The sequence below is a fragment of the Melozone crissalis genome, unplaced genomic scaffold (assembly GCF_028551555.1).
Source record: "Melozone crissalis strain CALT ecotype California unplaced genomic scaffold, PUWL_Pcris_2 ptg000010l_1, whole genome shotgun sequence".
NCBI classification, from domain to species: domain Eukaryota; kingdom Metazoa; phylum Chordata; class Aves; order Passeriformes; family Passerellidae; genus Melozone; species Melozone crissalis.
Window position 1 is genome coordinate 194,117 of NW_026535788.1, and position 13,871 is coordinate 207,987.

The 13,871-nt window shown below is 38.2% G+C and overlaps 1 protein-coding gene across 1 annotated transcript in view; it reads right to left on the reverse strand.

The window, feature by feature from the left end:
- The window catches only part of LOC128933540 (inositol polyphosphate 4-phosphatase type II-like), a gene marked incomplete at its 5' end in the record, with an annotated part of 97,131 nt that overhangs the window by 56,688 nt on the left and 26,572 nt on the right, over positions 1–13,871 (reverse strand). Inside the window, 3 exons of the mRNA XM_054270542.1 lie at positions 3,429–3,537; positions 6,770–6,874; positions 9,914–10,044. Coding sequence (XP_054126517.1) covers positions 3,429–3,537; positions 6,770–6,874; positions 9,914–10,044 — 345 coding nt within the window. The remainder of the gene's footprint in view (positions 1–3,428; positions 3,538–6,769; positions 6,875–9,913; positions 10,045–13,871) is intronic.

Sequence of the window (13,871 nt, forward strand, 5' to 3'; positions counted from 1 at the left end):
TGGATAGGGCAGGGACAAAGAGCAACAGTCTATGTTAATTGCAGTGAAGACATAGTCTTAAAAGTCTTGACACTTCTCTAATTCCCCATCAGGCTTTTCCCTCCCTTTATCAAAAAGTCCTTTTTGCAGGCTGAATCTGGCTAATGTTGTTATCAAGTTAACTCCTTTCTGGGATTTCCCTCAGTCTTTAAATCCTAGATAGTTTTCACTGATCTCCCACAGCTCTAGGCTTCACTGAATATTGCAGCAGAAAAGCTACAGACACCACTTGTAAGAAAGAGGGCAGTGACACCAAAGGTGTGGGCAGTTCTCATTGCAATTAAGTAAATCATAGCTTTTAAGTAAAGGAATTAGTGAAGAGAGAATGACTCTTCAGAATGAAGTGCACTACCAGACTGGTAATTATTTGGACAATTTAAACATTTTCAGAACCCTAGAAAGCACGACACAACTTCAAATATTTAGTTCCTCTCATAATTTGAGAGCAACTTTCTCAATCCCCCTAGAAGAATGTGTAATTATTTTTCAGAAACAACACGTTTGAAGTTTCTAACTGTTGTGTTCACACTGCTGCATGTATGACTAGCTGAGGTTTTCTGTGGCCTTAGCCTTCACAAACAGATATTCCCACTCACAAGTAAGCGACATTCCTTCCTCTGCAGCTACTTTTAAAGCTTAGTGCTGCATGCAGCTCTGGTATGTAAGCACTGTTAGGCAGAAGAGAAACTTTTCACAGGTGTCCTAAGGCACAAACTGCATGAAACTTCTGCATTAGGGTAAAGGCCGCATGGGTAGGTCCAGTGCAGAATAGCAGCAGCATAATGAAAACATACCTCTCATATGTAAATTATGACTCAGGTACCTTTTGAAAACTGAATTATAATGCTTTCTGGGAAAAGTTTGAAAGCTTTCACTAAGCATATAAAACCACACTTGACCATTTCCATATATTGGCGCCATCATTAACCATAACCACATGACTGTCAGCGGTCATTTCAGTCCTAAACTTGCTTTATGGACATTCTTCAGATCACATACCAGAAACTTTTCACTTAAAAGAAAAGCCTTTCTTGCTCTCATTTCAGGTCCTATTTTTTTTTTATAATGTGCCTTTTATAAAAATTGGATATGACATTCCTGATGGTAATAAATGAGAGAAGAATTGCAAAGCCACTGCATTTTTGTAAATATTATTATACAGGACTTTCCCTTTGTGTCTGCACAAAGATTGATATTCTGTGTAATAGAAAAGACGCCAGAACTATCTTCACATACACATTTTCCACATTCTTCTGCTTGATAAACTTTCACAAAACATATGTCTCAGTCTTGTTTTTGTTTTGCAACTGCAAATGCTACCAGATAACTGTTTCTCTTTGTCTGCAAATTCCACAAGTCTAAGACTGCGCAAGAAATATATTGCAATATGCTGACACTGTTGAATATTTTGATAAACTGCTCTAATAATCAGACTGAAGGTCAAAAACACGCAAGGCAATTCTGTCACATCTAGACAGCTGCTAGGATTGGCTGAGAACTAGTCTCTTCCCACGTCCTGCATTAGGTCTTCAGCTCAGTTAGCCTAGAGAAAACAGCTGCTGAATCTGCATTTTTCCTGTTCGTTCTGTATTCTGACTGATATCGCAAGGTGTCACTTCTTCCTTCAACAAAATCTTCAGAAAATCTAGCCCCATCATAAAACAGGAAATTCAAATTGCAGAAGGTGCCCCGGGGGACACAAGGTGTCCTCAAAACACCTTTATCCAGCAAAATAAACAGGTGCATGCAAAGTAGCACTGTTGTCGCCAGAGTGAAATAAATTTGTCCATTATAAGATTGAGAATGTAGTAAGAAATGGTTCATTTTCTGAAAGGTGAGCACTGTGAGAACTGTAATGCTACTTTATATCATATAACTTTAAAGGATTATGTCTATTATATTATTTATATCTAGCGGCTTCAGTTATAAATTTTTATGATAAAAACCCACAAATCACTATTGCAACTGCATTAATCAGATAGTAAAGGAGAAAATACTTTAAGAAGTGTCTTCAGACATTTTCTTCAACAGAAAACATGTACTTTCTAGGCCCTCATATGATGGGGATGAGGCTGCCCATACCAGTTTGCTGACAGCAGAATATTAACACCGAGTTTCTCGATGCGTCTTATGTGATCAACATGATGTACGTGTTTCATTGGCAGGTTTCAGCATCAGAGGTGGTCAGGGAAATGAAAGCTTTTTGAAGATTTAACAGGGTTTTTATACTGTGTAGGGCAAGCAAGACCCCCTCAATAATACAGCTTTCAAAGCAACTAGATCTGCTGGGTTTTGTTTGATGTTAATATTAATGCCAGCTCCTATTCAACCTAGAAGTCAACAGAAGAATTGAATAATTTCCCTTTTATTCTCTATGATATTTTATCCATGAAACTTTTTTGAGCATTGACTATAATGGAATTAATTTGCTGTGGACTGTCATGGTAATTTAGATCAGAGCACTCCCTCCCTGCTTTCCCTTTGGAATGCTGTAACACTGCAGTTGGCACCATCAGCTGGAGCACTGAGCAGTCACAACTACTGAAAAAATCTGAACAGCCACAGCAACAAACACAAATACATCCAATTCTTAGGAAAAGATGTGACTAACACTTTGGCGCATGTTCAACAGTGAACAAAGCATTTGAGCTCCACAATAAACTGAAACCTTTATTTTTGATTAGTCTTATTTTGGCTTTCTGAAGAATAAGAGTAGTTTGTTTTTTCACAGCGTACTAAAAATACTTCTACCTTAGCATACACCCAGGCCTGTCAGAAATAAAGCTGCTACCTTAAGTTACAATTTCTGTATTTAAAAATTGTCTACAGATACATTCCTCTTAGCACAAGAATTGCCAAAGAGATCGCTCATTCTGAACAGCAGGTTTTCAAGTACTGATATACCTCCAGCTTCCTAAAATACAAGGAAAAAAAATCATAATTTTGAACCATTAAGGTTGCAGAGGACCTCCAAGATCATCGAGTCCAACCTTTGACAGAACAACCCCCATATCAACTAAACCGCAGCACCGAGTGCCGAGTCCTGCCTTTTCTTGAGCACTTCCAGGGATGATGACTCCACCACAAGTCCCAATGCACAAAAACCCTTTACATGAAGAAATCCTCCCAACCTGAACACCCTGCAGCACAGCTTGAGGTAATTTCCTGTGTTTACTCAAAATTGGTCTTAACACAAGAAGTAGAGCGTGTTTCAATTTTCATCAAAGCAGGGGAAAAAAGGGGAATATTTTATGAATGCAGTGTTCAATCCTACCAGATTTTAATCTTCCATTCATTCAGCAGGATAAACTGTTTTGTTATTCAGTGAGCTTATAGCATTTTAATGCAACCTTAATGGTATTTTCCCAGCTGCTGGAAAGAATACTTACTTTCGTCTTTCAGCCTCAAATTTACTCAGCAGTTTCCGGAGACCACCATTCTTAAATCCTTGGAAATGTGCTTCTGGGGCTCCCACAGTGATAACATCATACAGAGCATCTGGAATGGGAACAGAGGAACACAGACATCTGAATGCTTCTATCCCTAAATCATGGAAACACTATGACATCTATTCCACAAAAAGTAAGGACAAGTCTATATAATTTCCAGGGAATAATTGATAATCCATGTCCCAAGAAGGCCCAAGAGCTAATCAATCTTTCTATACAGCCACTGCACACTTTAAAAAGTTCATTTGATTTATGGCTATATGTAAATTATGTGCCACTGAGTAGAAGAATATTCCAGCTCTGCAGTTTACAAAGCTGACAAGTAAATTGGCCCATTGCGTATTCCACTCTATTGCCCCTTTCATTATTTAACTTGTAGTCATGTTCAAGCATTTTAGAGTCAAAAGAGACCATTTTGATGGAATAGTCTGACTGAATAATAGAGACTACTGAATCACAGCTAATAATTCCTGCATCAAGCTTGTCTCTTGGTTGAGTGAAGGCATCTCTTTGTTTAGGCATCTAATCTTGATTAAAAGATTTCAAATGACAACAAACTCACTGCATTCCCAGAGAAGTCAATTAGGCTAGTAAAAATCCCTATTCCTTTTCTAGCTTCAATTTGTTCGGATGTAATGCTACTGTACTTTCAGATATAATGGTGTTTAATGCTGAATTGGTGAGCCCTGCTCTAGGATATACACTTCTTATATATGTTTATAAACACAAAGTCAGTTGAGAAGCTACCAGAATAGGAAATAAATCATACTAATGAAATGCTTGCTGAGAAAACAATCTGTTGTCTCTTTCTGTATATACCTGGTGCCTTATGACATAGGGGATGAATTCTTTTTGTGGATATATGCTTACAGAACTGGAGGTGAAACATCATTTTTCAAAGAGCTCGTGATTGATTCTCAGGGTGGAGATGAAGATTTAATTACATCCCACACCACATAACTATTTTTTTCTAAGTTTAAAAATTTACATTTACAGTAAGTACCTGTTTTGTACCTGAACTTACTGGAGGTACAAAAGTGCAGTTCCGAATGCCTCATCTTTAAAATGCATTTCTAAAGGAAACGTTACAGGATGTTTTTTGAGAACTGTTTTATTCCTCAAAGAAGTTTCCCATGTAAATTAAAATCTAGACCTCTCCTAAAATAGAACTTGCATTGTGATGATAAATATGCCCAGAAGCATGAGCACTGTACAAATGATTCACAGTTAATGAACTATGCCTTACTTCCTGAGCTGAATCTCAGAACACATTTGTTCAAATTGATTTGAGCTCTAATGAGTTGGTGACTCTTCAATATCCACTTAAAAGGAGAAGTGACATAATTTCATTTGCCTAAGGTGAGCCTCAAGGTTCTTAAATAGCCCATTCTTTTAGGTCTTTATACAGATTATCACTAATACATATTCTTCAGCTATTAGGACTCCACTGATACTTGACAATAAGGAGGAGGAGGAGGCAGTCAGTGTCTTAAACTGGCCAGATGCAAAACAAAAACCACTTCAGTTCACCAAATCTATTTAAAACAAGCACATATTGCAAACAGAAACAAAAGCAAAGCTATGTCAATATACAGATTTAAGTTCTCTAGTATGATGAACAGAGCACAATGTGGGGTTTATCAAATGGATAAGGATACCATTGACCCATAGGAAAACAGTATTTTTCCTCAAAGCTACTCCTACTGAAAGCTTAAGCACACTTTCTCTTCCATTTCAGTACTCAATGACAACCCAAACAAAAGTTCAGGAAAAGCAAACCTATTATTATACATGTCAAACACAAAAAAACCCACATACCAATGTGTATATACAATAGATGGGATAAAAACCTATCTTGCATTCCCAAAATTAAGATATCTGATAGTGTAAGGGCTAATGACACCTCCATGGATCATTAGCTTGTTTAAATGCCACCTCCATGAATTTTTATTCTTCCCCTTCCAGTATCATTCTCCTGGTTATATTCCAGGTGTCCTTTGATATATGCCAAGCAAAGCATGAGCTGAGAAAGACCAACTTCATATCGAAGTGCTGCCTATTCCAGATCAATTAGCAATTGCTGCAAACTGCTTAGCCTGCATATATCTAATACAAGACACAGGGAAGAACATCAGTTAACTAACAGAGGCAGAGTTTTATAATTTGAAGATCCAAATTTGGAAGACAACTAGAACAATTCTAACATTTATCTCTTCCTGTACTCTTTTTGATTATCAATTAATGATGTGTGCAAAGCAAAATGGTTTTGGAGAAGAAGGGAGAAAATTCATTAAAAAGCAAAACAAAACTCCAGTACTGTAAAAGTTGTGGGTGCTTAAGTAAGTCACAGATTTCACTCAAATTCTCTTTTTATTTAGCAAATAGAACAGTGTCCTGTTCACAAAGAGGTTTTGTTGAAAAGACAACGTTAAGCTTCTGGCCCCCATTACAAACCTAAAAATCCTTTTCAGTTAATTAATTAACTTGAAAACATTAAATTAAAATCTGTGTTATCACATTATGTCACTATAAATCCCCATCTTGTTGAAATATTTGGAGGCACAGTTTTTTAGTAAAACAAATAACAAAATATTGAACCAACAAGTATCTAACAGATAATTGGAAGCCCCTGTGTCCCAATTTAGAAGTGGATGTATACTCACACAGTACAAAACAGGAAATTTACCACTGTTTTTATTTCCTGTTTTACAATCTTAGATGCAGAGTGTATTAATAAGGCAAAAACCATATCAGAATGTAATTTCTGTGTTTGTAGTTACAGCAAATTTATCAGATCTCAATTGATCAACAAATTATTCACTGTGCCATTTGGTCATATATATGTATCAATATGATCTTTGATCTGTAAAGGAAGCTGCTAAAATCATATGCAAGTGGCAACAACAGAATTCTGTGTTAAAAAGAACCACAGACCATGTTAGAGAAAGTTATCCCCCTTTCCAGGAGATGTTGGAAGTTTGCAGTATTTTCACTCAACACTGAGCCAAAATAGCACATATTCTCCATTTACTTATTTGCTTGAAGTGTCATAGGAACAACATGAGCACATTCTTGGAATCTGTTTTTAGAAAAGAACTTGGAAGAAATTTAGTTAACCAGCCCCTAGTTTTCCAAGATGTGCAGTAATTGTCCACAACTTGTGGCATCAGAAGACGAGGCAGGGAAATTCCTTGCAGAGCTTTGACTTTGGATGTGATTTCTAGATTTCAGTGAAACTGTGTTTCAAAGCACACTTAGTCATACTTGGGGAATTTCTTTACCTTTCAATCGAGGACTATGCACATGCATTCTTTGCAGATGAAGATTTATTGGGATGAATTCTAGTGTTTTTTCTCCTTTGCTACAGCTTGATTTAAAGGAAGAACCTGAAAAACAAAAGTTTAAAGAATCATTGTCTTAACCACCCAGATGTTTTTGTATTCCTTTTAAAGGGAGACAATACTTGTATGTGAGGAGTTGTCTTTAATTTACCTTCAATGGATAATTATATATTAGGAGATGAAATGTTCACTGAGTCTCAGCATGTATCCATACTGGAAGCAGCAAAGCAGCATTTAATTCACAGAGCAATCTAACTGTTTTATTCTGGGAGACAGATACTCTTCCCTGCTGTCTGAAATCAGTCTGTAGTCTGCTGGAGACAACGCAGCAGTTAATGTGCATTGTGTATATTCTGTGCTAAAACTGCGAGGTTACAGAGCTATGATGGCACTGCATTTTTCCAAGTAAGATTATTTTCTTTGAAGAAAAGTATTGTATTGAATAGGCTATGCGTTCTTCCTAGAAAGGTCAAATAAAGAAACACAAACTATCTTAAGAAAAGCTATATATTTGTTCAGAGGAGGCATGATGCCTTGGAAAAACAAAACAAAACAAATTAATATGGCTGTATATTTCCAAAACATTAGAATTTGAGTAGTTTTTTGGTAGCGTAAAGAAAAATAATTAAAGTCCGACAGCATTAAAATATAATTTACCTGAACACATTTAATACAGAATCTGTATAAAATAAAAGGGTGTAGATTAGGAAAGAGAGGTGGCCTTGTCTTCTAACTCAGGCAGCCCAACGTTCACCTAGGCCACTTTTCCAACATTCTATCATTTCGCCAACTATTAATTACTAGAACTAAAATTCCTCTCACTCAGATGGAATTTTTAAATAAGTTTTGCCAAGGTTCAGCCTTTTTTTGAAGCAAACACATAAAAAGATAAAGAAAATATTTTAAATTGTTTTTTGCTTGCCCAATCAAGACTTGCTAGTGTTTATCTGTTGAAACTGCCACAGGACTGAGCACTGAGCCTCCCAATATAAACCACTCTGCCAGAGGGCACCAACGATGCTCCAGACCAGCCAAGCATGCTCAGGCTGCTCCCTAAGTTAGGAACTTTAAATTATAATTTAATACAGATGAAGAGCACAGCCAGGAGTCAAAATTTTAGATTAGACAGGAAATCCCATGATGCAGATTGAAACAAACAAATAATTTTCAAAGTTCCACTCCCTCCCAATATCACCAAATCTGTGCTTTAGAGTTACCTGAAATTACTGGGCTTTTTGTTTCCTAACACTTATATCTTCCTGGTATATTTCCTTACAATAAAATGCTTTACATTCTCTCAAATTCTCCCATAACTGAGGATAAAAGTGTTTGCCAAAACAACTCAAATCTGAAATAGTTTTAACTTTCTTAAACATCCATTTTCAATAAATATGCTGGTAAACCAAAATTGCTGTCTAACACTAATGTAGCTTCCTCATACTTCCACAGCAATCTCTCAACTTCAAAAAGAAATTAGGTGGTCTCCTAACAGCCTTCTCCACTAAATTCCCAAATAGTTTGGTTGAGTTCAAGTGGGTATCACTCAAAAAGCCCAACGTGAGATTATTGTGCTGGGGAAGCATGAGCATATTTTGGGGAAATTTTATTTGCAGGTGCCATCTGCCCTTCTGAACAATTCAACACAAACTCAGGCGATGTTTTAGGATGAAGAAAGACACCTGCACTGGCTACACTGAACAGCAAAATGGTTTCTGGCATGCCTTGAAATATGTTGACCTGAAAAGTCTGAATTAAAATTGTACTCACATCCCTAATCTTAGCAATTTCTACTTCAGAAGTACTTGAATTTCAACGTGCTCCCAACGGAACTATTTGTTCAACTACAGTATTAAATCAAATCTATGTCTGGCTCGCTTTTCTGATCTTGTATACAATCTTGTATTAGACTGCTTTGTTTTCTGATTAATGTCCCTTTCTCTTTTACATGTGCTGATTTGCTCCTCCCGGATGACCTCAGTTTCCCAGGACCACATTATTTCTCTCAAGACCCAATTAAGATGGGTCCTTTAACATTATAAACCCTTTAGAAAGCCACTTTGCACAACACAGGTCTTGCAGGGTTTATGTTTAAGAGATTATATTGTCTGTTTTTTAAAATCTCAAAATGTCCCCTCAATATCTTCCTGAATGTTATAATTATTACATTGGATCTGTCATTATCTGTATTTATTGGCTTGTTTACGACACTTTATGGAGCGCTTTCAAGATTAATTAGGCAAAGATTGAAAATACGTATAGATACTATTTAAAACAGAATCAGGAAGTGCCATACTGGGCTAGACAGTAGATGCCAAAATTGGAACTGGGATATTCTGATGATGACAAACAATCATAAATACAAGAAACGTCACTTCTGCCAACAAAATGGAAATAATTATACAACATTTAGTGCAACACAAGAGCTTTTTCCCCCACCAAATATTTAAGCAGCTGACCGACTGCTTTCAAAAAGGTGACTTTCAGTTAGAGACTGGTTTTTTTTAATACACTCAAATCGGATTTCTCCTTTTCTGTGACCAAGATCTCTGCATCCAGCTCTGGGCTCCCAGCGCAGGAGGGACACACACCTGCTGGAGTGAGTCCAGAGGAGGCCACAGAGATGCTGATTGGAACAGTTCAGCTTGGGAAAGAGATTTCAGGCTGATGCAATTGCAACCTTACTGCCTCAGTACCTGGAGGGAGCTTACAATAAAAGCTGGAGCGGGACTTTCTACAAGATCATGTGATGACAGGACAAGGGGATTCAAACTTAAATGAGGAGATCTGGATTAGACATAAGGAAGAAATTCTTTAATGTGGAGGGAGGTGAGACACTGGAACAGGCTGCCCAGAGGAGCTGGGGATGCCCCATTGCTGGAAGTATTCAAGGCCAGGCTGGATGGGAGTTTGAGTAACCTGGTCCAGGTGGGCTAGAACTTGATAATCTTTAAGGTCCCTTCCAATCCAAACCATCCTTTGATTCTAAGATTTTTATGTATTTTATTCCCACTGAATATGCCAGTATTTTATAGCTAACAATCTAGTAAGCTCTGAAAGGTTCCAGATAAAATCACAGATTCCCACCTGTATGCTTCCCAAGCTCTGCCAGAGTGTCCTGGTACATGCTCAGCAACTGATCACAGTGAGCAATTACACTTTTGCGCATGTTGTCCCAGTGAGGAGCAAGCTCTCCCAGGTCTTTAAGCTCCTGATTCCTGTACCAAAAAGCAAAAAGGGAAGGCGCTAATTAACTCATTAATCTATCAAGGTTCATCCAAATTAATCTAAAACAAGTTTGCTACAAAACATCAGAAAGATTTCTAATTGAAATAAAATCCGTTTTCGGACTGCTTGTGAGATCTGCTTTTCATCTCTCTTTTACAAGTAAACAATAAATTATGTCAGTAGATAATGCAGTAACTTTTGTGCTCAAAACTCATCTGGTATAAATGCAGTAACCTTCAAAATGAAATACCACTTCTTTCATGAAGGAAAGAAGGCTTCCAGGCTCCAGAGAGTTGTGCTCAGAGCAAGTAACTTTATCTCAAGAGATATTAAACAACATTGGAAAGAATATAAAGTTTCTTTTTCCTGCAAAACTTTCAGTATGGTTGTTTTGATGCACTACTCTTTGTATACTTTCATAAACATTTCATAAACACATATTTCTAGCAGTGTTTCTACAAATTCAGTTTAATCAACACATCAGCTCTCACCACATTTCTTCAGGATTCAAAACAAAATATACACAAAAAATCCCAACACCTGCTCCCTAAAATGTCATGTCCAGTGTTCATCAGGTCAAAAAAGTACTGCTGTGGTAACCAAACAGGTCACTGGAAATCCAAAAGGAAATCCTTTAGTAAATTATCAGTTTCCTGTACACTCCTGAGAGCTGACCTGAGTGAAATAGAGATCATCTGAATTTCCTGCACAAACAAGCTTAGTATTTTGGGCTTTCTGTTCGGTTTTTCCTCTTGCAGAGGAAGTTTCTCCTGTATCTCTCCCAAAGCCATTTTGTGGGACCTGCTTTTAAGGCAAATAAAAGATCTTCAGTCAGTCTTCAAACATCTGGAATTTAACAGGAGAAAATGTTTGCAACACAACCAGTTTTCATTATTTTCCTTGGAGCATCAAGAAGAGTGTTCCACTGTAATTCTTGGAAGTCTCCAAAAAGTCTTCCAGAAGACAGTTCTTGCATACAGAAAAATTATGTAAGAAAAAGCAAAAATAGGGTAGAAGAGGTGGAAAGAGGGAGGAAAGGACCAGTGAGCTTGCAGCGCAGGAACACAGAGCTCACTTATGTGAGCAGCAGATCTGACCATTAGTCAAAAAAGCCTTAAAATGACTTCTTAAATGGAACAGCAACACACTGGTGGTGCTTTCCCCATCATTATTAGCTTTGCATTAGTGTGAGCAGTGCAGTCAGAACAAGCTCCATAGGCAGACCTCTGCTCCTGGTGTAGGTGACAATCAAAACCAGAGAGACTGCACTGGAAGCGGAATTAAAGCATTGCATTTGTACATGTTCTTGAAAATATCAACATGGAAACAAAGACACAACACATGGACTTGCTGACAGTCTATGTTAACGATATTATTACTTTCTGCCATTTAATTGCTCCTGAAGCTGAACCAATTAAACTTTCCTCCAGCAATACAAACTGGTAATGCTGTAGCATAAGAACAATCTGTCACGAAGGGATTTGAGAGGATAAACCAAACATTCTCAGGGACCATTTTCTTTGCCAGTTTTTAGCAGTATAACATGAGGTTCCCTTTCAATTAAAATCTTAGGGCTTCCTTCTCAGCAAAATGTGTAAAATTTGTCAGGGTATGCAATTTTGTTTATGTGCAGCGATAATGTTTTGGCCCTTAATATTTATGGTGTCTGATTTAATAGTTTTAGCAACAATGTTTGGACCTGGCTGGCTTCCAAAACTTTACTACTCCTTCTGTATAGGAATAGAGTATTCTATCCAAGAACTACATCCCTGCCTCCATCTAAGCTCATGCCTGGAGCTGCTGGTCTCAAACTGAAGTTTGAGAGTTAACTCCACTGACATCAATAGCAATGGGAATATTAATTTTAATAGGTCTTCAAGAAATATCAAATCCTGTCCCCATTACTGGTGACAAGGTTGGTATTTGTTTCTCCTCAGAAACATGTACAAATCAATGAAGTAAAAATTCAGTCTTCAATATGTGGCAAAAAAAGACACATCAACAATGCTTAAAGTGAGAGTACAGCGCTATAGCAATCTAGAGCATACACAGCGTGGAAATTTTAAAGACTACGATTTCTGAATTTATTTGCATTTTAAACTCCAGCAAAATCAAAACCATTAGAAAACAGGATTATATGGCAGACACTTCCATAGAAAACAGTCTCATAGCCTCACTTTATATCTATTTCTTTTTCTAATGAAATTATAGAAGACAGAGCATTTAAATTGGATTTATGTCTCGTGGTCTTTTTACAGTTTATCACTGCTGTTGTTGACTCCATAAAATTCTGAGTTATGAATGAAAAAAGAGTTGTCTTTTCTATATCTAAACTCCATCAACAATACTCCACAGTACCAAGCTTTATTATTATTACATGAAAGGCCTTTTCTAAAAGTACACAGAGTGGAAAAACCATAATATTTTCCATTTTTGAAAAAGTTTACAGTTCACACTAATACAATTGTTGAAATTTTTAATAATATTTTAATACTTTAATGTTAACTTATTTCATTGAATAACTTTAAAAATCCACTTCAACCAGTAACTGTGTCAAACAACAATTGTGCTATTAAAAAGCACATAAGCTGAAAATGCTGTATGAAGGCCAAGTAGCAATTTTTTATACATACAGCTTCAAAAATCTAATGATGTGTTTCCTAGTAAAGCAAACATGACAAATTCAAAACCTAGAAGACTAAGTGATTTTGGCCTCCGCTAAGCAAAATGAGCTTCTGAAATCTACTTTTGCAAAACATCAGTGCGCGAGGGCGTACACGGCCCTAAGTCCGGCTAGCTGAAGGGGTAAAGCGGCCGACGCCCCTGCGCATCTGAGGCCAGCCCCCCTTGGCGTCCTGGCCTCGGGCTGGGCTGGATTGCGGACTTGGGTTCGCGCTGGACGAGACGAGAGAGGAGGCGACCACTTGCTGGGGGTAAAACGTCGGTTTATTGAAGAGCCCACATGCAGCACAGGGCAAACCAACAGGTGGAAAAACCCACAGCAAAAATGGCCCCGAACACGGGGGGGAGACAGAGTTTTACAGGGAAGGGGTGGAGACGGGAGGGGAAGCCCAGCTAACCAATAGGGGAACATGTGGGGAGGTACATAAGAAAACTGACACAAGAACTTATCCTATAAGGAGGGGCCCTGGGACGCCAGCCAACTATGACCCCCAGAGAGAAGAATGTTCTCAAAAGCAGGGAGGAGTGGGGGGTGATTGACTGGGCCCAGGGAGGAGGAAAACTTTACTTATATGGTGGGATAAGGGAGGAGCAGTTATGTAACTTGAGAGATTGACAAATAAGGGGGACAGCGGTAACCGTGGTAACATAACTGCCAAAGACTCTGTGGCGGGAAAACTGGAGGGGGAAGAACCATCTTACAAAGAACAGGGAGAGAATAATACCTAAAATGGGGGAACAAAACAAGAAACTTAAAAACACACTACAACATCTCCCCGTTTCTTAACAAATAAAATAAAAAGAACGGGAAGTCCACAGAAACTTAAAATTCAGGATCTCGCGGCTGGTCCGGCCAGGCCTCGCTTTCTTCGAGCTGGAATCCGCCCGCCCCTGGGTGGTCGAAGGACGGTGCGGTCGCCCCTTCCTCATCTGTAGCTTCTTCGGCCTCCGAGGAGAGGTCTTCCAGCTCGATGGGCTTGTCCGACGGGACTGCGGCATGGTTGACAGATGCTAAGGTATCTCTGACCATTAGTCTCTGGACCAAACCGCGGATCAAAATAGTGAAAACTAAAAGTACTAATTAACTCAGAACAACCTTGCAAACAGATTCTATTATGGAACCGGCCCACCCGCT